General features: G+C 32.9%; 1 protein-coding gene across 1 annotated transcript; it reads left to right on the forward strand.

Moving 5' to 3' along the window:
- The first annotated feature begins 16,358 nt into the window (after positions 1–16,358).
- On the forward strand, positions 16,359–22,527 carry LOC105773401 (mannosyltransferase APTG1). The gene is made up of 11 exons (XM_052632657.1): positions 16,359–17,034; positions 17,140–17,187; positions 17,279–17,516; positions 17,675–17,792; positions 18,878–18,982; positions 19,104–19,390; positions 20,324–20,605; positions 20,723–20,924; positions 21,608–21,759; positions 21,842–21,998; positions 22,098–22,527. The coding sequence occupies exons 3-11, from the start codon at positions 17,308–17,310 to the stop codon at positions 22,179–22,181; spliced, it is 1,596 nt and encodes a 531-aa protein (XP_052488617.1). The 5' UTR covers positions 16,359–17,034; positions 17,140–17,187; positions 17,279–17,307; the 3' UTR covers positions 22,182–22,527.
- The last annotated feature ends 848 nt before the right edge of the window (positions 22,528–23,375 follow it).

Here is a 23,375-nt window from a genome sequence, read left to right on the forward strand (position 1 = left end):
AGTTATCTTCAACACTCTCCTGAATGTTTACATCTACAATACTTGCACATCGGCCAAATAGATGGAAACCCCAAAGTAACCACTGTCGTACTCCATGGATAAGACTGACTCGACTGAACTCGCATCGTGTACTCCTATTAGACTTCTGCGATTCTCGACTCCTCTTATCCAATCACTCCAAATCAAATATGTTATTTTTTGGTTATATAATAATCAAATATAAGTATTAATAATTACAATATAAATAAATAAAATAAGCACACCAACAATAATAATTTTATCAATATATAATAATTGTATAATAAATGAGTTTTGAATGATTTATTAAAAGAATTTTAATCCAACATAAATAAATATATTCACAAGCACAAATGAATTGAACATGTTTTTACCCGTGTTTGGTTCATTTAATAAACAAATATTAAATTTTGTTGATGTCCATTTATTTAATAAAAATCGAGTTGCTTATCGCTATTGATTTAGAGCTCAACATGAATCTCATTTAAGCGAGCTCTCCTCGAAACCTAGTGTTTTTTTTTTTCTCATCATCCTCTCATTCTTTGCATTCCTATTATGAAATTTCATGGTAAGCTCCTTTTTTCTTTTTCGTTTTTTTTTTGAATATTTTCCTTTTAGTTTTGACACTCATTAACTTATACATTTAATTACTGGTCTTTTATTTTATAGATCTGAAAGGGGTTTGAGCTGTCAAATTTGAATTCAACCACTTTTTCTGCTAATTCTTTATTTATTTGTTTGTTTTATTTTTTATGATTTATAATTGTATAGTTGGAAATTAAAATCTGAAAATTAAAATAATACTCAATGTGTGTTTTTCTTTCATATTTAAATTTATGTTTTCAAATTTTTTCTTGTCTTCTAATATGTATAATAAGACATAATTAGTGCATAAAAACACAATTTTATTAAGGTATTGTTTGGTTATGGCTTTTACCACTAGATATTTTTGTGATTTGAATTTAAAGTTTTTCTTTTAAAAAATTGAAATAGTATGAATTGAACAATATTCTGCGTTATAATTAACTTTGCATTTTAGCATGTTGCATTTAAAATTGAATACGATTTCATGATATACAATTTGATTTTTGTTCCATAGGTGCCCTTTAGGAAGAAAAAGTATGTAGTAATAGAAATAACAATAGAAGGGGAGCTTTAACACATCTTGAACTTTAATTAGAGCTTGTTTGGTTTGGTGTATTGGCTATGCCAATACACCCCTAATCAGTGGGCCCCACCTAATACCTCTCTAATCCGCCGTTTGGTTCAGCGTATTACTAATACACGTGTATTCCGTTACTTTCCTAATCGGTGAAAAGCACCGATTTCTATTCCCCCCCTTCTGCCCAGATTAGGTGACGCTTCAGCAAACCCTCCCTCTTTTACCCTCCCCCGATCCCCTTTGTTTCTCTTCTGTTTTCCACCTTCATCCGATTTGCTTCCTTGTTTCATTACTTTTCTTTTCTGCCGATTTGGTCCCAGTTTATTTTCTTGCCTTTTTTGCCGATTTGCTCCCCCGATTCTTTTCTTTTCTATTTCGGCCGATTTGCTCACAGTTTCTGCCGATTTGTGTCATCGGTTAGTCTATGTTTCCCGATAGAATAATATCCTTTTCTATTGTAGATGAAAACAAAAACTTTCGAGGTAAACCTTTTCTATTGTTTTTATCTAATCGGTTTCCCCTTTTGCTTTTTTCAGGTTCTTCTTCATTGTGCCCCGATTTGCTAATAGGTTAGTTTTCCAGAGTTATTTTGTTTGTATTACATGTGCGATTGAAATGTGTTTTCTGTTGTTGGTTAGGCTTAAGAAATGCATGCTGTTGATTTGCTATTATTGTTATTATGGATATTGTAGGGAAAATTATGCATGTATGTCTTTTCATCAGCATAGGACCGACAATCCATTGAAAACAATAGTCGGATTAGGCTTAACAGATGATCCTTTGAAATTGTTCTCTCTTCTCTGCTAACCTTCGCTTTTGAAAATTTTTTTTTTGATGATGGATGGTTGTTTTATAGCCAAATTATGAAGTTTGTTTGATCGAATTTCGATAACTTTGAAGTGGTTCCCAGCGTTCGAAGTTGTTCTCCCTTCTCTGCTAATCTTCGATTTTTGTTTGTTCTGTTGTAATTTTCGAGTCCTTTTTTGATCTCCAAAACCGAATGAGATTTCTTCTTTTGTTTGTTTGTTTAAGTGCCTGAACTGAGTCGTTTTTTTAATTTGGTCCTCTTAAAGTAGCAAAAATAGGTAAGATGAAAATGTTAGATGATAACGAATGTTCAAAAGAATTTATAATGTTAAGAATATTGAATTTCATGCTGAGTGCAGATCATAGAAACTAGAAGCTGTTAGATGCAATTTGTGTAGTCTGGCTTTGGATATATGTGTAACACCCCTTACCCGAGACCGTTTCCGGAGTCGAGCACGAGGCATTACTTAGCTTATCTTACCAATTCGGAGCATAAAAACTAGGTTTGAAAATTTATTTTCACTATTTACAGCAAAGCTGTCCAATTGCGCAGCGGTCACTAAATTAATTATAACTTGAGCTACGGAACTCAAAATTTAACTCCGTAAATTTTCCTTGAAACTAGACTCATATATCTTCCTACCATAAAATTTTTAGAATTTTTGGTTCAGCCAATTAGTACAGTTTATTAGTTAAAGTCTCCCCTGTTTCACCATTCGACTATTCTGCCCTCTTGTTACTAAAAATAACTTTTCTCATTATAGGATTTTCATATGCTATTCCCACTTGTTCCTACAGAAAATAGACTCATTAAGGAATCTAAGCATGTAAATTTCAACTCATAACCATTTTTTTACAATTTGTAATTATTTTCTAAACTCGACCCTATCTTACTAAAATTCACATATCTTAAAATATAAATTTCCTTTTGCTACACTGTTATTTTTCCATAAAAATAGACTCAACAAGTTTTAATTCCATATATCATTCACCCTCTAATTCATTTTATATCATCCTAGGTGATTTTTCAAATTCACGCCACTGTGCTGCCTGAATTTCATTTCTTTGCCAAATTTTATCCTTTCATGATTTCCATGCATAATTTATCACCTAATCTTTCATAACAACAAACACCTTCATCCTTAACCATTTTAATGACCATACATCATCAAATACTTACACATCACTCATTAGCAAAATCATCATTACAAACATACAAAATAACTAAATCCCTATACATGCCATAACTCAAACGTGTTTTGACATAAAATACCGAAGCAGTTGTGGTTGATAGTGTGGACGATCTCCGACTTCTTTAGGATCCTTGAAGTAGCTTTGCAATACTATAAGAGAAAGAGAAATAAAAGAAGTAAGCATAAAGCTTAGTAAGTTTACTAGCAAATAAATAACAACATTACACACAAATAATTAAACTCAAGTGACTATATCTCTAGTTTACTCTTTAGTTAATCTCATACTAGTTCTCTTACTTGTTTACTTAGAATACTTGTGTGTATAACTTACTCAACTCTTGCTGCATCGTTGAACATCAATTGATAGTATAATAAGTTCTTAAGTCTTACAACTTACCTGAGCTTGCCATTTATGCTTTAAACCGAACTTTCATGAACATAATTCGCTTACAAGCCCGTTGAGCTACAGTGGAATAATAAGGATACTCGGGTCTCTTCGATAATAACATGCCAAAGCCATGTCCTGCACATGGTCTTACATGGGATGTTCTCATATCGGTGCCCATGCCATGTCCCTGACATGGTCTTCTGAGGACCTCTCATCTCGGTATAACGCCATGTCCCAGACATGGTCTTACATGGGACCTCTCGTCTCGGTGCCCATGCCATGTCCAGACATGGTCTTACAGAGACCTCTTATGATCTTAAGGATGCCAATGCCATGTCCTGGACATGGTCTTACATGGGATCTCTTTACCCAAATGTCATGACATTCGTATCCAAGACCATCCTTATGTATCAACGGGACTTTTAAATTTTAATTCTCTATCATTTCATGCTTGGATCATCATCAAATAAATTCATAAAATAAATTCATAATTGCTGAAATTAACAGCATTAATAATAAATATTGAAATATTGCATTTATTTACCGTAAACTTACCTCGGTACCAATTATAGCCAAATTCACCAACTTAGTCTTCAACTTTATTCTTCCCTTTGTCTAACCTCGAGTTTCGTACTTCTTGATCTAAAATAGTAACTTTAACTTATTTAATAATCACATTCATCAAAACATCCCTCGACTCTAACTTTTTCAAAATTACAATTTTGCCCCTAAACTTTTACATAATTACATTTTTGCCCCAAGGCTCGGAAATTAAACTTCATCTCTTATTCTTATGTTTTATAACATTCTGAACATTTTTCCCTTCTATGGAAACATCAAATTCCCACTCTAACATGTACTTATGAACATTAGGTATTTTTACCGATTATGTCGTTTTACTCGTTTGCACTTAAAATCGCTTAGCAAAAGTTGTTTAACATAATTTATAGCTTCATATTCTATCATAAAACATCAAAATAAACACTTTTCACCTATGGGTATTTTTCCAAATATAAACCCTAGGCTAAATTATTGCTAGAATAAGCTAAATTAAGCTACCGGATCTCAAAACGTAAAGAACATTAAAACGGGCTTGGGATCACTTACTATGGAGCTTGGAAGCTTGAAAACCCTAACTATGGCTTCCCCCCTTGCTGATTTCGTTCATATGAAGAAGATGAGCATAATTTGTCATCTTTTTCCCTTTTAATTCATTTTAATTACTAGATTACCAAATTGCCCCTAACTTAAAAATTTTCTATTTCACTTATCTCATGTCCATTTTTGTCTACCAAGTCACCAATGGTATAATTACCATATAAGGACCTCTAATTTAAAGTTTCATAACAATTGGACACCTCTAACATGTAGAACTCAACTTTTGCACTTTTTACAATTTAGTCCTTTTGGCTAAATTGAGTGCCCAAACGTCGAAATTTTCGAACGAAATTTTCACGAAATCATTTTGTGAAATTGTAGACCATAAAAATATAAAAAAAATAAAATTTTTCTCATCGGATTTGTGGTCCCGAAACCACTGTTCCAATAACCTCAAATTTGGGCCATTACAATATGTGTGAAGATACTGATACTGGTACTTCAATGTCTTTCATGTATTCCATTTTTTCTAAAATAATTATACATACACATGGTCAGTTACATAGATATCAAAGACCTTATGATTTCAATCTTGTAGGTAAGTTAAAGTACTTGTACATTACAAAATCATGTTTGAAGAGTTTATAGGCGATAAAGATTTTGTTGGTTTGTTCTGGACATTGTTTTGATAGTCTACTGGAAAATGTTATTTTAGTTTGTTAGTGAGTAGAAGATGAAACTGTTGTGGCAGTTGTTTTGATTGTCTGCTGGAACTTGTTCTTGATTTGTTAGTCAGTAGAATATGAAACTGGAACTTTATTTGTTCTTAATTTGTTAGTCAATAGAATATGAAAATGGAAATCAAATGCTATTTGGGAGTTACTTGCAGGACCACTCTGTTTATAATAATTTAATTTTATCAAATGTCAACCAAGTTGTGATTGAGTGATAATGTATAAAATGAGAAATTTAAAACCTTGCTGTAACAGTCATATAGATTGGGACGAGCATAGGATTTGAAGAGCATGTGTTTTGAACATAGGCCATGATAATACAAAGGAAAAAGTCAGCCATTAAAATAAGCAAGTAATTAATTTCAGGTTCAATTAGCATTCAAAATAAGCTTTCAAATAGGCTTTCAAAAAAATTGTAAAAGCATTGCTAAAACTTGTAAAAGCAAGTAGTTAATTTCATTAAAATACTTTTTCTTTAATTAATTTTCATGCCCTTCATGATGTTTTAGGGTGAAAGTTTGTAATCTATTTACCAAAGCTAAATTATCATTATATTTTTCTTTATATGACATTTCACCGACCAAAGTAAGCTAATTGAATGTGATTAATTGCTCTCTTTTTTATTATGGTTTACGTCACTATCTCTCAAACTATATTCATTTCTTTTACTTTTGTCTCTAATTTTTTTTTACATTGGTATTTAAATTATTTTTCGATTATTATTTTTAGTCAAAGAATTTAACGAGTTTAAAAAATAAATACTCCATTCGATCGGTCAGAATGCACCACGTGTCTATTCTTTTTCTTCTTTCATGTCATCTATAAATCATATATAATGTTAATTTGTTTTTTTTTCTTAAGAACAATATGTCAGGTGTTCCACCAACTGGTGCTTCTTGTCAAACTTCTCGAGGAAACAAAAGAAAATGGGTTCCAGAAGAGGATGCAGCCTTGGTTTCTTGCATGGTGGATTTGCACAATGTAGGGACATTTAATGCTGATACCGGGTTCAAAGCCGGTTATTTGATGTTGTAAAACTATATAACATATGGATTATGATGTACAATTTCATTTTCATCTAACTTTTTCTTAATATAAGTTAATTATGTTTTACCAAATATCATGTATCCAATTACCTTTTCTTTTGTTGTGCCTTACTATGTCCCCTTTTTTTCAGAAATAGAAATTCTTTTATATAGTTTTTAATCATTTAGATAAAATTGCAAAATCATAAACGAGCATTAATCAACAAAACCCAAAATTCTGTTCATTGAGACAAACTTGCAAGCCTATCATAGTTTGAATGTTAAGAAGAGAACTCCACCACTACGCAAAAGCTTCAATCTTCATGTTGATGTTCATATCTGTTTTGTATAGCTTATAAATAAAATCAGTTTTTATATCAATTTTTGAACCTGACCCAAACAAATCAAAACCCACCATGTTCACCCTATATTTTAGATAAAATCAATTTTATATTAATTTCATACTTATTATCAAACACGTGTTTAACACATTTATGACATGTATTACTTAGATATCAATTAATTAAAAGTTAGGCATATAAGGACATGTAAGTTCTTTTTTTTTTCTTTTTGATAAAATAGGGCCCTATAAATTAATTTCAAATTTTGGGTATAAAATCTTAAATCTTTTAGGTGATTCATCTACTTTAAACTAATTTAAATCAACTTAATTCTCAAAAATGGAAATTCACGAAGGAAATTCTCCAAGACACCAAAATAAAACGCCAGCAAACTCAAAACGAAGAAGCGAGGAAAGAACTAAAAAAACAATACACACAAGGTGTTTGAGTAAATGCTTAAAAAATATTCAATGAATGGAATGATTATAAATGAGGGGAAACCTCTATTTATAGTTGAGCTCCCCTAGATCCAACGGTACAATTTAAATTACATGGACAGTCAAGATTAAAGCATATCTATAATTGAGAGTCCTAAGGGATTTTAACTCTATACATCTTTATCCTTTAGGATTTACATTAATTACCCTCGTAACTTTAGTTTTACTGGAGTGTTCTACAGGCGATCAAGACTTCAAGTAGATGGGTTTCTCCATATGTTCCATGAGCCGGACCAGTTCAAGCGGGTTAAATGAGCCCATTTAAGCAGTTGACCTCCATGAGATGTTTTGTGCACAATGGTCCTAGGCATTGATTCAAGGTTCGTGACACTACAACATAGTGCCACAAAATAGAAAATGAAAGCCTATACAAAAATATGGTTCAAAGGTTCTCTTAGAAGAAAAAATGTAGCTACTGACATTCTCCTTTAATCTGGGAAGTCGATGAGAAAAAATGGCTCAAGGAGTAGTTATCCTACCATGGCTTGACAATGTCTCGAAAGCATCCTTAAACTTCATAAATTGCGCTAACTATGAAGCTACCAAACAAGCATAACAAATAGGGGCTATTGCACCAAAAAAAAGAAAAGATTAAAACAATAAACCTTTAAGAAATGAACTCCAAAATTATACAAATAGGCGGCAATATATAAAGAAGATTAAAAACAATAACTGTTTAAGAAATGAACTACAAAATTATACAAACATAACAATAGGCAACATCTAAACAAGACTTATACTTACCAACAAAGATGGCGGTGGTGCGCCTTTGATACCTGCAATAAACATAATATAAAGAATGTGACATCTTAAACTATGAAAAAGTCACTTTTAATTATACACTTACACATATGATAGAGAATGAATAAGTTCTAGCAAATCACCAGTTGAAAACCTAATATGATCCAAGAGGAACATGATAATGGGTTGGCCTTGTGTTTCACTGAACAACAAAGATAGATTATATAAGAAGCATAAATTACAATCAAAGATTGAGGGCAATCAAAGTTTAATTGTGATCTTTATCACGAATAATAAAAAAAATGCATAATCATTCAGACAAAATTGTAAAATCATAAACAGTCATTAATAAACAAAAACAAAATTATGTTCATTGAGACAAACTTGCAAGCCTATTATAATTTGAATGTTAAGAAGAGAACTCCACCCATATGCATAAGCTTCAATCTTCATGTTCATGTATGTTTTGTACAATTTACAGATAAAATAAATTTTATATCAATTTTAAAATTATTTTTGAACCCGGTCCAAATAAATCAAAACCCACCATCTTCCCTCCATGTTTTAGAGATATAATCAATTTTATATCAATTTCATACTTATTTTCAAACTCTTGTTTAACACAGTTTTGATATGTATTACTTAGATGACAATTAATTAAAAGTTATGCATATAGAGACTTATAAGTTTTTTTTTTGATAAAAGAGGGCCCTAAGTTTATTTCATTTAAGTAAATTTATAATGTAATCTATCAATTTGATATAAGCAAGCTCCTATCAATTATCAAACAGATTTATCATCTATGTTAGAGTTGGGATATAGTTAAAAGTAAATTTTAATTTAAGTTATTATTAATGAAATTAATATTTAAATTTAAATTTTATTATAAAATTGATATAAAATATAAAAAATTAATTGCTATTGAAATTTTATTTTTGTGGCGAATGTTTAATTTCAACGTGGGCTGTTTTTGTCCCTACCCCAAATTTCCATATTTTCACTTGGGAATGTTTTTGAACCTTGGGCTTCGTCTAATGTTTTTCAATGTGTATATTTAAGTTGCGTTTATAATTTAGGCTAGGTTGACCGTAATGGAATAGAGTTGTAATGAAATAAAGTTATAATTAGTAATTGAATTATTTGGTTAAATAGAATAGAATAGAACTATAATAATATTATTATATTTGGTTGAATGGTATGATGTTGTAATATTATAAGAAAAAGTTGAAATGACCGAGTAACCTTTGCAGAATTTTTTAGATAGATAATTATTATTGTTATTAAATTTTAATAGGATTATTAAATGTAATTTAATAAAATAAAAATAAAATAAATAATTTAATCATATTTTAATATAATAATTTTAAATATAATTTAATAAAAATAATGATATATAATTTAATAATATGAATGATTAAAATATGAATTAATAAAAATTATAACATAATCTCATGGGATCATAGTTGCCAAAATTACAAATATTGATCCAAAAAAAATAATTATTCTAATTTTTATATATATGAAAAATATCAAACATCTATACACCAAACAAACCCCAACAAGCAAACCCCTGTTTTAACTTCTCTATATTTTTCCCCAACCCATTAACACAAATCTAAAAATATTCCCCAAAAAGTATCAAAAAAGAAAAGGGCCCTACTGTTGCCATTGATGTATCTTTAATCTGAATCACTTTCTATACTCTCCATGGCCTTCAATCCTCTTGGTATTTGCATCATGTGAAAACCCCACATCAAAAACATGAATAATAGAAAAAAAAATTATTGCATTGTAAGAAATGTAAAAGAAGAGAAACCAAATCATATGTTACCTTCTTAGAACTCTTCTTTTCCCTAACTTCATATCTTTCTTGGCACATATCAGTCAACCATGCCCCAGGGCTCACCAACTGCCACCACAACCCACCAATACATTTCAAATTTACATAAAAATATATATGAAGCCTATATATGTACTTCATATACAACAATGTTTACTTACAAAACTAAACTAAATTATGCTTCAACAAAACGAACCAAGTTGCTATTTTCGAGTCTTAGTTTGACAATAGTTGAAAGAAAACAGATAAAAGTTGTATGATCAGTTGTGATACTCATTAACTTATACGTACACCAAGTTAAAAAAGGTAAACTAAAAACTAAAACAATCTAACTAACATTGAGCTATGTGTAACCCTATATACATGTTTGTAATGATTTCATTAGTTGATAAATAATTCCACTTACTCATGTTCTTTGTTGATTCAGTCCTCCACTCACAGGAGATTATTCAGTATGTGTTAGAATTGAGTGACCCGAATCCTTATTTAAATAAAATACAGTGGTAAAATAAAATAAAAGTAAAATCCATATAGAACTACACTTCTTTTATTTTATTTTAGAATAAGGTTTTTTAAACCTTATTAAACTCCATCTATTTAATATTGATTAGAATAATGTGTTTCTATCTTACTACACTCCTATTAGAATATGATTTTACAAGCTTATAAATAGACATAGTCTACTCCTCTTGTAATTATTCGAATTCGACTTAGTGAATTACCTTCTCCTTTGCCCGTGGTTTTTTCCCGAAAGGGTTTCCACGTAAAATCCGTGTGTTTTTTTTCTTTCTCTTTTCTTTGCAATACATTGTCATTATCGACGTTCTATTTTTCACAAATTGGTACCCGAGCTTCCGGGTTCTTCATCTCAATCAAAGTAATGACGTCTTTGAAGTATGAAATTCTGCTATTGGATTGCAACACCAGATTCGCATTGTGACAGATAAAGATGCAGGTAGTTCTTACACAGATGAACTGCTCTGTTAGAGATATATAAGATGCCTTCGACATTGACGGAAGAAGAAAAGAGACGTAAAGATCGAAAGGCGTTAACATAGTTACATCTATATTTGTCTAATGAAAACTTGCAAGATGTGATGAAGAAGAAGATCATTGTTGTATTATGGAAGTGGCTGGAACAAATATGTATGTCAAAAACTCTAATAGCAAGCTGTATATGAAGAAACGTCTTTATGCTCATCGTTTGGAGGAAGGTGCATCTGTGCATGAACACTTAACAGTGTTTAAAGAAATCCTCTCAAACTTGGAGGCCATGGAGGTTCAGTATGATAAGGAAGATCTAGGGTTGATTCTACTTTGTTCGTTACCCCCTTCTTATTCAACCTTTAGAGACACGATTTTATATTTTCGCGAGTCTTTCATAGTTGATGAGGTTTATGAATCTTTGACATCATATGATAAGATGAAGCATATTGTGGTTAAACCCAACTCTTAGGGAGAGGGTCTCATTGTTCATGAGAGACAAGATCAGAATGCTGATGATGATCGTGGAAGGAAACAGGAATGGAATCCTCGCGGTAAATCTAAGGGTAGATCGAAGTCTTCAAACAGAGGTAAATCTTGTAACTTTTGCAATAAGAAAGGGCACATTAAATCTGAGTGCTATAAGCTACAGAATAATATCAAAAGGGAGGCTGCAAATCAAAAGGGAAAATAACCAGAAAAATTCGATGAAGCTAATGTTGTAGAAGACTACAACGATGGTGAACTTCTAGTCACTTCTGTCAACAATTCTAAAGTGAGCGAGGAGTGAATCCTTGATTCTGGCTGCACCTTCCACATGAGTCCCAATCAGGATTGGTTTATACTTACGAAATAGTGTCTGAATGTGTTGTTTTAATGGGAGATAATGCTTCATGTAAAATTTCAGATGTTGGAATGATTAAAGTTAAAATGTTTAACGGAGTTGTCAGAACACTTAGTGACGTGCGACATGTCAAGTTATATGTCAAGTTATATGTTTTGTAGGGTTCTACTTTTACTGGTGATGCAGTTGTCGCTTTCTCTTTCCTTGTCGATGCTGAAGTTACTAGACTTTGGCATATGCGCCTAGGGCATATGAGTGAGAATGGCATGGCAGAATTGAGCAAAAGAAAACTTATTGATGGGTAAGGAATTTGCAAACTGAAGTTTTGTGAGCATTGCGTTTTTGGGAAGCAAAAGAGAGTTCGATTCACCAGAGGAATCCATAACACGAAAGAAACATTGGAGTATATTCATTCTGATTTGTGGGGGCCATCCAGAGTACCTTCAAAAGGTGGAGCTAATTATATGCTTACTTTTATTGATAATTTTTCCAGAAAAGTTTGGGCGTTTTTCCTGAAGCAGAAAAATGATGTGTTTTCTGCATTTAAGTCTTGGAAAACTATAATTAAAAAATAGACGGGAAAACAAATGAAACACCTCCGCACAGACAATGACTTAAAGTTCTGTGGTGATGAGTTTAATAAACTATGCAAGTCAGAAGGGACTATGAGACACTTGACAGTTCTTCATACTCTACAACAAAATGGCATTGCAGAACAAATGAACATAATGATCATGGAAAAATTTCGATGTATGTTGTCGAATGCTAACTTATCGAAGCCGTTTTAGGCCGAAACAACCTTTACTGCATTTTTTGATCAACCGATCTCTATCCATTGCCATTGGGAAAAAAACTCCACAAGAGGTATGGTCTAGTAATCCTACTAATTATTCTAATTTAAATATCTTTGAGTGTCCTGCATATGCTTATGTTGATAATGGAAAATTGAAACTGAGATCCATTAAATGTGTTTTTCTTGGTTATAAAGCTGGTGAAAAAGGGTATAAGTTATGGTGTCCTGAAAATAGAAAAGTTGTGATTAGCAGAGATGTTGTTTTTGATGAAACTGCTATGCTACCTAACTTATCTCTTAAAGACTCTTCCAATAAAGAATATAAAAAGCAAGCAGAGCATCAGATTGTTCTAGAATCTACAACAGAGTCGACTCCTCAAACTAGTATAGAACTTTAGAATAGAGTTGCTTCTTCACCACAATACTCTATCTCCAAAAATAGAACTAAAAGAGAGATTAAACCTCCAAAGAAGTATGCTGAGGCTAATCTAGTTACTTATGCTTTAAATGTGGTTGAAGATATGGATGCAAACTAAGAGTCATCTAATTATTCTAAGGCGGTTAGCTGTGAAGACTAAAAAAAAGTGGATATTTGCTATGCAAGAGGAGATGGAATCACTCCACAAAATAGAACATGGGATCTTGTGAAACTTCCTAAAGGTAAAAAGGTTATTCATTGTAAATGGGTGTTTAAAAAGAAAGAAGGGACTCTAGGAGTTGAAGAACCCAGATATAAAGCAACACTTGTTGCAAAGGGTCACAGTCAAATTCCAGAAGTGGACTTCACAGATGTGTTCTCTGTAGTTGTGAAACATAGTTCGATTCGAGCTTTGCTTGGTATTGTGGCCATGCATGATTTGGAGCTTGAATAGTTAGATGTAAAAACTGTATTTTTGCATAGAGAACTTAAAGATGATATTTACATGCAACAACCAGAGGGTTTTACAGTCTCAGAAAAAAGACTATGTTTGTCGAAAAAGTCCCTTTACGGTTTGAAATAGTCACCAAGACAGTGGTACAAGAGGTTTGATTTCTTTATGACTTCTCATGATTTCAAAAGTAGTTTTGACAGTTGTGCTTACTTTAAGAAAACAATGATGGTTCTTTTGTATATCTACTCCTTTATGTTGATAACATGTTGATAGCAACGAAAGATAAATGAGAGATAAGAAAGGTCAAAACCGAACTAAGTGAAGAATTTGAGATGAAAGATTTGGGACCAGCAAAGAAGATACTTAGTATGGAGATTCTCAAAGATAGAAAAGTAAATAAATTGTACCTAAGTCAAAAAGGGTACATTGAGAAAGTTCTTTACGGGTTCAATATGTAGGGTGCTAAACTTGTTAGTACTCCTTTAGCAGCCCATTTCAGACTTTTATCACATTTATCTCTACAATCAAATGATGAGATTGAGTACATGTCACATGTTCTATATTCTAGTGCAGTGGGATCTCTCACGTATGTTATGGTTTGTTCGCGTCCAGATTTATCATATGCAGTCAGTGTAGTTAGTAGATACATGGCGAATCCCGATAAATAACATTGGAAAATAATTCAATGGATTTTAAGATACTTACGAGGTATTACTGATGTTTGCTTACACTTTGGAAGAATTAGATATGGAGTTATTGGGTATGTTAATGTTGATTTTGTTGGAGACCTTGATAGAAGAAGATCTCTCACAGGTTATGTCCTTACAATCGGAGGTTGTGCAATCAGTTGGAAAGTCACTTTGCAAACTACAGTCACTTTGTCTTCCACTGAAGCTTAGTACATGACGATAATTGAGGCTTGTAAAGAATCCATTTAGTTGAAGGAACTCTTTAGTGAACTCAATGAAGACCTTCAAATTAGTATAATATTTTGTGACAGTCAGAGTGCTATCTTCTTTACAAAAGATCAAATGTTTCATAAGAGAACAAAACACATTGATGTTCGGTATCATTTTGTTTATGATATTATTGCTCGTGGTGATATTGTTGTAAGCAAAATTAGTACTCATGAAAATCCTGCAGATATGATGACTAAGTCACTTTTTATAACCAAGTTTGAGCATTGCTTAGACTTGATTGGTGTTCATTGTTGAAGTTAAACCCTTAAATGGTTTTATGGAAGAGGTGGAGAACTTGTTCGTTGAGAGTTCACGATGAAGAACTTGTTCATTGAGAATTCGTGTCAAGGTAGAAATTGTTAGAATTGAGTGACCTGGATCCTTATTTAAATAAAATACAGTGGTAAAATAAAATAAAAGTAAAATCCATATAGAACTACATTTTATTTTATTTTAGAATAAGGTTTAAAATTAAACTCCATCTATTTAATATTGATTAGAATAAGGTGTTTCAATCTTACTACACTCCTATTAGAATATGATTTTACAAGCCTATAAATAGACATAGTCTACTCCTCTTGTAATTATTCGAATTTGACTTAGTGAATTATCTTCTCCTCTGCCCGTGATATTTTTCTGAAAGGGTTTTCACGTAAAATTTGTGTGTTCTTTTTTTTCTTTCTCTTTTCTTTGCGATACATTTTCATTATCGACGTTCTATTTTTCACAGGATTTCTTTTGGATCTTCACCAATTTTACCACTCTCATGAGCACCAACAGGATTGAAGTAACGCAGTAAAATGATACACCAATATGGTTTAGCCTTCTGAATATCTCTTGCAATTTCTTCAAGGAAAAGTTGGTAAATATAAGGAAAAGTTTATCTATTAAATACAATAAATGTACAATTATTGTGAATTAAGAAAAGAAACATTTTAGAACAGACTAGTGTCACATGTCAAAGTTCAAAGCACGTGACCGTCGCACCAAATGCATCCAATGGAGGTCTATTGTTTAGATGGGGATCATTTGGCCTGCAAGAACTGGCCTAATTCGGTAAGCTGTTGGAGAAGCCTGTCAGATTGAAGCCTGGTTGGCCCGATAATGAAGATATGGTAACTTAGGCTATCTTGATAAGTATGAGAACTAATCTTTAAAGATTAATAGGGAATGATATCTTGTAAAGATTAGATTTGATATGATTTAATGTAATCTTGTAAATCCCTAAAATCAAGGGATAGGCTAATCTCGTCCGTTGATGTGATTTAATCTTGACCGTCGATTTTGGGAGCTCAACTATAAATAGAGAGCCTCCTCCTCATTTGTACTCACTACATTCATTGTTTCATTATTATTTTTTAATAAAAGAATATAGAGAACATTTACTCAAACACCTCTCGTGCGTTCTTTCTATTATTATTTTGTGGCTTCTTTTGGCATAAATTGCTTCAGCTATACAAATTGGTGCCTTGGAGGAGTTCTAAAAGAATCATCACTTGAGTAAAGACTGACTTAGGCGAGTTTGGACGAACGGATCGCCTAAGGCCGCACGGATCGTGAGACGAAAGGTCTAGTCCCGTGACACTACCACTTACCTTGGTCTGTCCATAAGGATTCATGACCTTCAACTCAAAATCCTCAACACATGGTATTTTCTCGGGTTAGCCATTCACAGTTGTGGAGGATAAGAATACCATCTAAGTAAACAAAATGTGTGAATATGTATAGCACCAAAGTAAAAGAAGAATAAGGATGCAATCGCATTTTCTAGTAGTGTCCGTGTTTACTAACACCTGAAAACTTTGGTAGAATTGAAGCAGTACAAGTAAAAATAATTGTAATAAATTCCTTGATTGAATTCTTGGCACTCAAGCACTCAACAATCCTCACATTTAGACATATTATAGGGATAAAACGTTTTTGAGGTGATGGTCTCCTTAAACACCGAATCAGTAATCAATGGAGAGGAGATAGAATAAAAATCACATCATTTCTCTACTTAAGTCTAAAATGAAATAATGAAATAAACCTGTAATAGGATAATCTATTGAACCGAACAATTATGATGAGCCACGGAATAAAATTGTAATGGTTATGCCTTCACATTATGGCATTAGTTTTCATTCATAGAGCTGCTGAGATTCCTTTTTAAGACAATCATATATTAACTAGACAAGAATTAGTGATTAATAATGAAAAATCATTTTGAAAAAAATTACAGATCATAACAAACAAAGGGGAGGTTTTACCATCTTGAACTTTAATTAGGTTGTTGATTCTGTTTGTTCCACTCAGATCTACCTTTTCTTTTGCTGTCCCTGACTATGTAGATTGAAAGGCAGGTTAATGAATCGAACGGGGTGGATGCATCTGGGTTTGAATTAGATTGGGTAAACGGGAGAATCACGGTCGAAGGAACTTAGGTTTTTGGATTTGTGATTGGGATAATTAGGGTTTTGATAGGGGGAGATTTTTGACAGATGATGGAAGGTAGGGGTTGAAGTTGGTGAACGAAGGGAGAGGGACTTAAAGAGGGGGAAAAATATATAGACATTAGGAGGGTGGATTGATGGTACTTGAAGGGGAAAATGCAAGGGTATGCATGGGCAGGGAGGAGGTGAGGTGAGGAAAAAGGCACAGCACATGCGCGCAGCCCCTACACGTGCAACGGTGGTTCTGAGTGGTGATGGTGGTGCTTTTGCCTCTGTTCTTCCTTTAATGTTAATTCCTTTTCAAAGGTATAACTTTCTAAAGCAATTTTTCTTAATTAGGTTATATTAGATTAGATTTTTCTTTGTTTTCTAGGTTTTCCTTTTTGTTTGATTGTTGGTATATTTTATCAGTGATTAGGTGAGAGGGGCTTTATCTGATTGATTTTGGGAAATAAAAAGGTTTGATTTTGCTTGATAAGTTGTGTCGGTTTTCATAGGTGGTATCTGTTTTCCCTTGGTTTAAAATTTTGATATCCAATGAAACATTCAGTATTGCAGTCGCAGCTGAAGAGCATAAAAATGAGACAGAGAAAGAATGGTTCTTCAATTAAGCATCCAAATCTGTCTGATGCTGAAGCAAAACCACAAAAGAAATCTCCATATTCTTCAAAGGATGTATTCTTGACTTGTTTGGGATTTCGAATGCTGAATGCGTTGTTGATTCAAACTTACTTCAATCCAGATGAACACTGGCAAGCACTTGAAGTTGCGCATCGTATTGCCTTCGGGTACTCCCATTTCTCTTCAGAACTATTACCCGAAGAATCATAGATATTCTTGATAACTGTTATTGAAGCATTGGAATGTGTTGGAAATTGTAGTTTAGTGATATCTGATAGAAAGTGATGATGGGTTTTATGTCTGTTTTATTTGATGAAATGAGTAGGTATGGTCATTTGACATGGGAGTGGGAGGAGGGAATTCGAAGCTACTTGCATCCAATGATGTTTGCTCTCTTTTACAAACTTCTCGCATTATTGCGTCTTGATACACCATGTGTCATGGTAAATACAAATACAATTCTGGTTTAATCTCTGCCTGCATGTATAATATATATGTATGCGTGTCTGTCCATTTTCTTATGCATGATATCCATACGAATCCATGTGTTATTGGGTGTTTGTGCATTCTTGTTGTTGCATACATTTACATTAGCAATACTATGCCAAAAACTTTTCCGACTTGTCCAAAATAAACATGGATATATCTGACAACTTGTAGATTAGTATATGGTATGGAATTTATGGATGATACTAGGTGCAGCAATGGTTATGCTAAAAATGAGTTCCCCTCTTTAGTTTGGTATTCCTGTAATTTTGCAATTTCATTCCTCTTTAGCAATTGGCATGTGCGTCTAATTACTTTTTACTGAATCTGTTGTGTTTTTTTTTTTTTTTTGAAAATTACTGAATCTGTTGTTAATTTAATTTGAACTGCTAAAATAATCCTTGTTAAAAGTGAGATAAAGATTTTGGCTCGAGTAATTTCATATAAAGATCATCAAGGTTGACTTTTATTGTAATGGGGAAGCATCTTAACAAAATCCAGCCGTTGCTGTTCTTTGTAGGAAATACTGTGACTGATAAATAGTTTTTTATATCTTCGGAGCTAATATAGATAGAGAAATTAAACTAACTACATATTTGATAGCAGGATCTATTTATAGTTTTAATGTCTTAACAGAGGACCTAAATTTGCTAGACCAACAATTGTTGAGTTCGGCCTTTTGACCTTAATTCTTCTGAGCCATAGGTGGACATGGCCCTTGAGAATGTTTAGTGCCATCTGAACTATATGAAAAATGTCAAGATTATAAAGAAAAGTAGATACTGAATTTTATGTGTATGTTTTTCTAATATTGGGTTTATAGAACTATGATTTTTGTCATTTGTTGCTCATAGATGTTAATTTTGATAATAAGTACCTAGAAAACAATGGTTATGTTTGCATTCTTTTATTTCATTCATGAAGTTATATCTATTTGCTTTTCTCTCATCATTAAATGAAGCTTTGAGTGCACAAAATTGTGGCTTATTTATTTGTTTTTCAATGACTTATTGCTTATATCAATTTGTTATCTCATTTGTAGATTAAGGCCCCACGACTGCTGCAATCAATATTTTCTGCGGTTGGTGATTTGTACTTGTATAAACTTTCATTTGCCCTGTTTGGTGATGGTGTTGCAAAATGGGCAGTATCCTTTTGCTAAATCTTCTTAATAGACTCTTGCTACCTTTTACTATGAAGCTGTTGTTTTGGTTGTTGTCAATGGAGCTTTTTGACAATGGATTATGTACTTAACTTTTTTTCTTCAGCTATTTTCTCAATTGGCAAACTGGTTCATGTTTTTCTGTTTCAATCGCACGTTTTCAAATAGTTTGGAGACCACTCTCACTCTTGTAGGCCTTTACTACTGGCCCTCAGTGAGAAGTTCTTTGAACAAAGCTCCTTCAGGTTCGAGAAAATGGGGTTTGGCCCTAGCGGCATTAGCTTGTGCCATTAGACCAACAAGTGCTGTTACTTGGGTGTATGTTGGCCTACTTGAGTTGTACTCGACTCATGACCGCCTGAGATTTATATTTGTGGAGTTGATTCCCATTGGGTAGATATTGCTTTCTCCCTCATTTTCCCTTGAAAATATTGTAGATATTTGTGCTGAAAATGCCTCATTTATTTTTCTCATATTCATCAATTTTTTTAATGATATAAATTATCATAGTTGTGGTTGAAATTCTTGGCTTGAGTATAGTATCAAATTATGACTGATGAGTGCAACGAGTGGCACAAACTTTCGAGTCACCACTCACCTTGACAATAATTGTTCACAGGAGCATATGCAACATCTTGATGAAATCTCAAATTATTTTCAATAGGTCAGGGCATGTGCACATTATATAGGAAAAAAGGAAGAAAGAAAGAAAGAAAAAGGAGATAAAATGAAACATTCAATACTGTATGTTTTGGCTCATTTTGGCAGAAAATATTGTTTCTTGGTTCTTAGATTGCCTAGAAATTTAGTAATAAACATTAGACAAATTTACTCTGCTACACAATTGTAGTCCTGAATTTCTTACTTATTCTTAGTTCGATATTTATATTCAGTCTCATTCATAGCTTACAATTATAAGGTGGATGATGTATCAATTAAAGTTACATTTATTCATTTGCTATAAATGTCATATTTTTCGTGAAATAGAGTAATCTAAATTTAATATTTCCAAATTAAGATAAATTTGGATTTGTTTTCAGACTACACTATTCTATTCTCTGTGTGTGTGTGTGTGTGTGTGTGTGCAGTAAATGCTGGTGCTTCTTGCAGATGTGATCTTTGAGAAACAGTCAATACTTAGCCAACTTATGGCAACCATAGATAACACATGAAAATGGATGGATGTAGAATATTCATTTAGCCTTCAAAGTGCTTGTATGAAAGCATTTGTTTTTAGAAATCAGTTGGAAATCATTTTCTATTTTACTGTTTTCTTCGTGGATTGTCTTACTCTTAAGTCTTAAACCTATTTTCCTAATTTAACAGGAGTGTGGTGCTTGGAATTACGTGTTTGTTGGATCGTCTAATGTATGACTCCTGGGTTTTAGTACCACTTAATTTTCTCAAGTTCAATTTTCTCTCCTCTGGCGGAGATTATTATGGAACTCACAAGTGGCACTGGTACTTCACTCAGGGATTTACAGTAATGGTATTCACTTTTCTACCATTTTGTGTTGCTGGCATTATCAAGTCTAAATACTGGAAGCTTTCTGGGCTTATTCTATGGGTTTTAGGACTTTACAGCATACTTGGTCACAAAGAATTCAGGCTAGTTTCTCTATCTTCTAATTCATTCAGTTGACAATTCCTTATTTACCTTTGTTCTGCTATCAACTAATTCATCTGTTTTTTTTAAAGAAATTCTGCTTCATCTGTTAACTGCAGATTTGTCCTCCCTGTACTTCCTATAAGTTTGATATTCGCTGGATATTCGCTAGCTGCACTTGAGGAACGTGGTTCTCGAAATGGTGAAAAGAAAAGATCTTCGTGCATTTGCAACAAATGGCCTTCCAGAAAGCAACTTGCCATCTTCTTCTTACTTGCATCCAATATTCCAATGGCCCTGTATATGAATTTGATTCACCAGGTATATCGAATGCCTTGTCAATTCAAACAAAATTGTTTAATTTGTGCCTTATTTATTACGCACTTAAGTTGTCTGATTGCTTACATCTAAACATGTTTGCGGGCCAGTTTGGGCCGGGTTTAGGTAGGGCATTAATGCTTTTTCTTTCTGCCCATCTGGCCCAAATTTTGGGCCCTATGTATTTTACCCAGTTTGAATTAAACAGCATAATATTGATTAGTATTTGGGTAATGGCCTAATGTGTTTGGGTTAGAATAAATATTTACTTGAATTCAAACTAAGCCAAGCTCAGGATTGAAAATTTTTGCTCAAGACCTGGCTTGCTTTTGTAAGGTATTTGTTTTTTACCTAAGCCTGTTGGTTTGGTCCTATTTTTGTCCAAACCCTTCTAAATTATCTGTTAGGTCTTAGGTTTGGATGGATGGTCTGGACCTTGACCTTAGACATGTCTACTTGCATCCTGGGTTGTTTTTGTTCTTATCACTTTTTGTTTTTTTTTTAATTTTCAAACATTTACTTTATTAATTGATGTAGTTTCTCTCGTTGTTGCCCATTTCATTTATTTATTATTGTCCTAAAGTGAAACAAGAGAATAGGAAAAGATCCTTTACTATGTTGTTTTGTTGAATATTCTACGATACTTTTGGTTCTCTTGATGCTCAAATCTCAAACTTGCAAGGCAGAGAGGAGCTGAGGATGCGATGAACTATCTATCTAAAGAAGCTGCAAAAGGGAAAGTGAAAAGTATCGTTTTCCTAATGCCTTGCCATGCCACACCCTACTATTCCACTCTGCATAACAACCTGCCTATGCGTTTCTTGGATTGTGCACCCAGGTTAGTCGTTTGCACTTTTTTTACTTTTTGTATTTATGCTTTTGTTGCTTTGTAGCTCTAATGCTATTCACATGTCATGCAGTAAGGGAATGCCTGCTGAATCGGACCGTTTCATGATGGATCCAGTTAGTTTTGCAGTAGATTTTGCAAAAAATTGGTCTCGCCCTAGTCACATTGTATTGTTTGATTCAGAGGAGAGGCACTTGAAAGATTTTCTAGTTTCACATTCTTTTAGAGAGGTATGCGGTAATACCAGTTTGTTTTATCTATGTATCAAGCCATTCTTGATGGTGTTACTTGTTTCTAGCAATAAAGCAATTGCTTCTTTATAACTACAGGTTAGAAGGTTCTTCCATGCTCACTTTAAGGTGGACCGTGATCTTCAAGCATCCGTTGTTGTATACGCTATGACCGACTCGTAAACGTTTCTAAAACCTGTTTTGCAATCTAGCCTTGATCTTTCTGAGCATTTTTTGTTTCCAGATGATGGAATGCATTGATTTTTTTTTAGAAATTTTGTTTTTAAAAAAAATGAATTTGAACTTGAGAAAAACAAAACCATAGCTGCTGGTGGTACTATGCGCTATATTTAAGATGATCCCTGGTGATAAAATGATAAATCACGTTTTTCATGTCATGTAAACATGCTTATGTTGTTAGAAGTATTGAGCATTTACATTTTGGACTGTTGAAAGAAAGGAAAAACAATTACTTTATGTTGATGTAACCTTTATTTATTTCAAAGATAATCTGATTAGGTTTGATTCATGGGACTTGATTCTGAGAGTAGAGCTAATAGAGTTGATGTGCTTGAATCCCAAGCACCATTTATGTGGGTAGCAATCCTGGTTTAACATTGCATTCAAAAAGAATTTCCTCTTGAACGAGAAAACACAACAGGGGAACTGTTCAAAACTAATAAATTTATGTAACAAAATTATGTAACTAATAAAATACTAAATTAAATGGTAAAGTACGGAGGTGGAAATGTAAAGGGGCATGGTTTAATTATTTTTTGATGAATGGTTTAAATTTGGTAAATTTTTGTAAATATGCTTGAAAAAAATTATTTGAGAAACTAGGTCAATTATTTTAAAATTTATCGATCTATGATGTTTTTGGAGAGAGAAGAAAATGCGTCTTCCAGGGCGTGTTTTCATTGATTTGCCAGAGAAAGCATGCTTTGTAGGGTGCATTTTCTGCCCATTCTTAAAAACGCGTTCTACGTGGCATGTTTTCTTTGCCAAATTTGTGAAAACGCGTCTTGGAAGATGTTTTTTCTTTTCTAAATTTTTTTAAATTAAAAATTTGTATATTTATTAATAAGTGCTGAAAGTAACATATTTTAACTTTATTCTTAATGTATTTTTGGGTCATAATTTGATAATAATTGTGAATTTTATGCTCCTAATATTTTAAACTCATATTTTGATGTTTAATAGAGCACTTGAGAGCAAAATGAGCGAAAATTGAAAAATTATAGTAAGTTATAGGAGCCACATGGGTTGATTCATTCCACACGGTCGTGTGACCCACTTGAGCTACCACACGACCATGTGGTAGGCCATGTCGATTGCACGAATTTGCACTCTGAACAGCGAAAAAATTACGATTTT

This window comes from Gossypium raimondii, chromosome 6, assembly GCF_025698545.1.
Source record: "Gossypium raimondii isolate GPD5lz chromosome 6, ASM2569854v1, whole genome shotgun sequence".
In the NCBI taxonomy this organism is placed as follows: Eukaryota; Viridiplantae; Streptophyta; class Magnoliopsida; order Malvales; family Malvaceae; genus Gossypium; species Gossypium raimondii.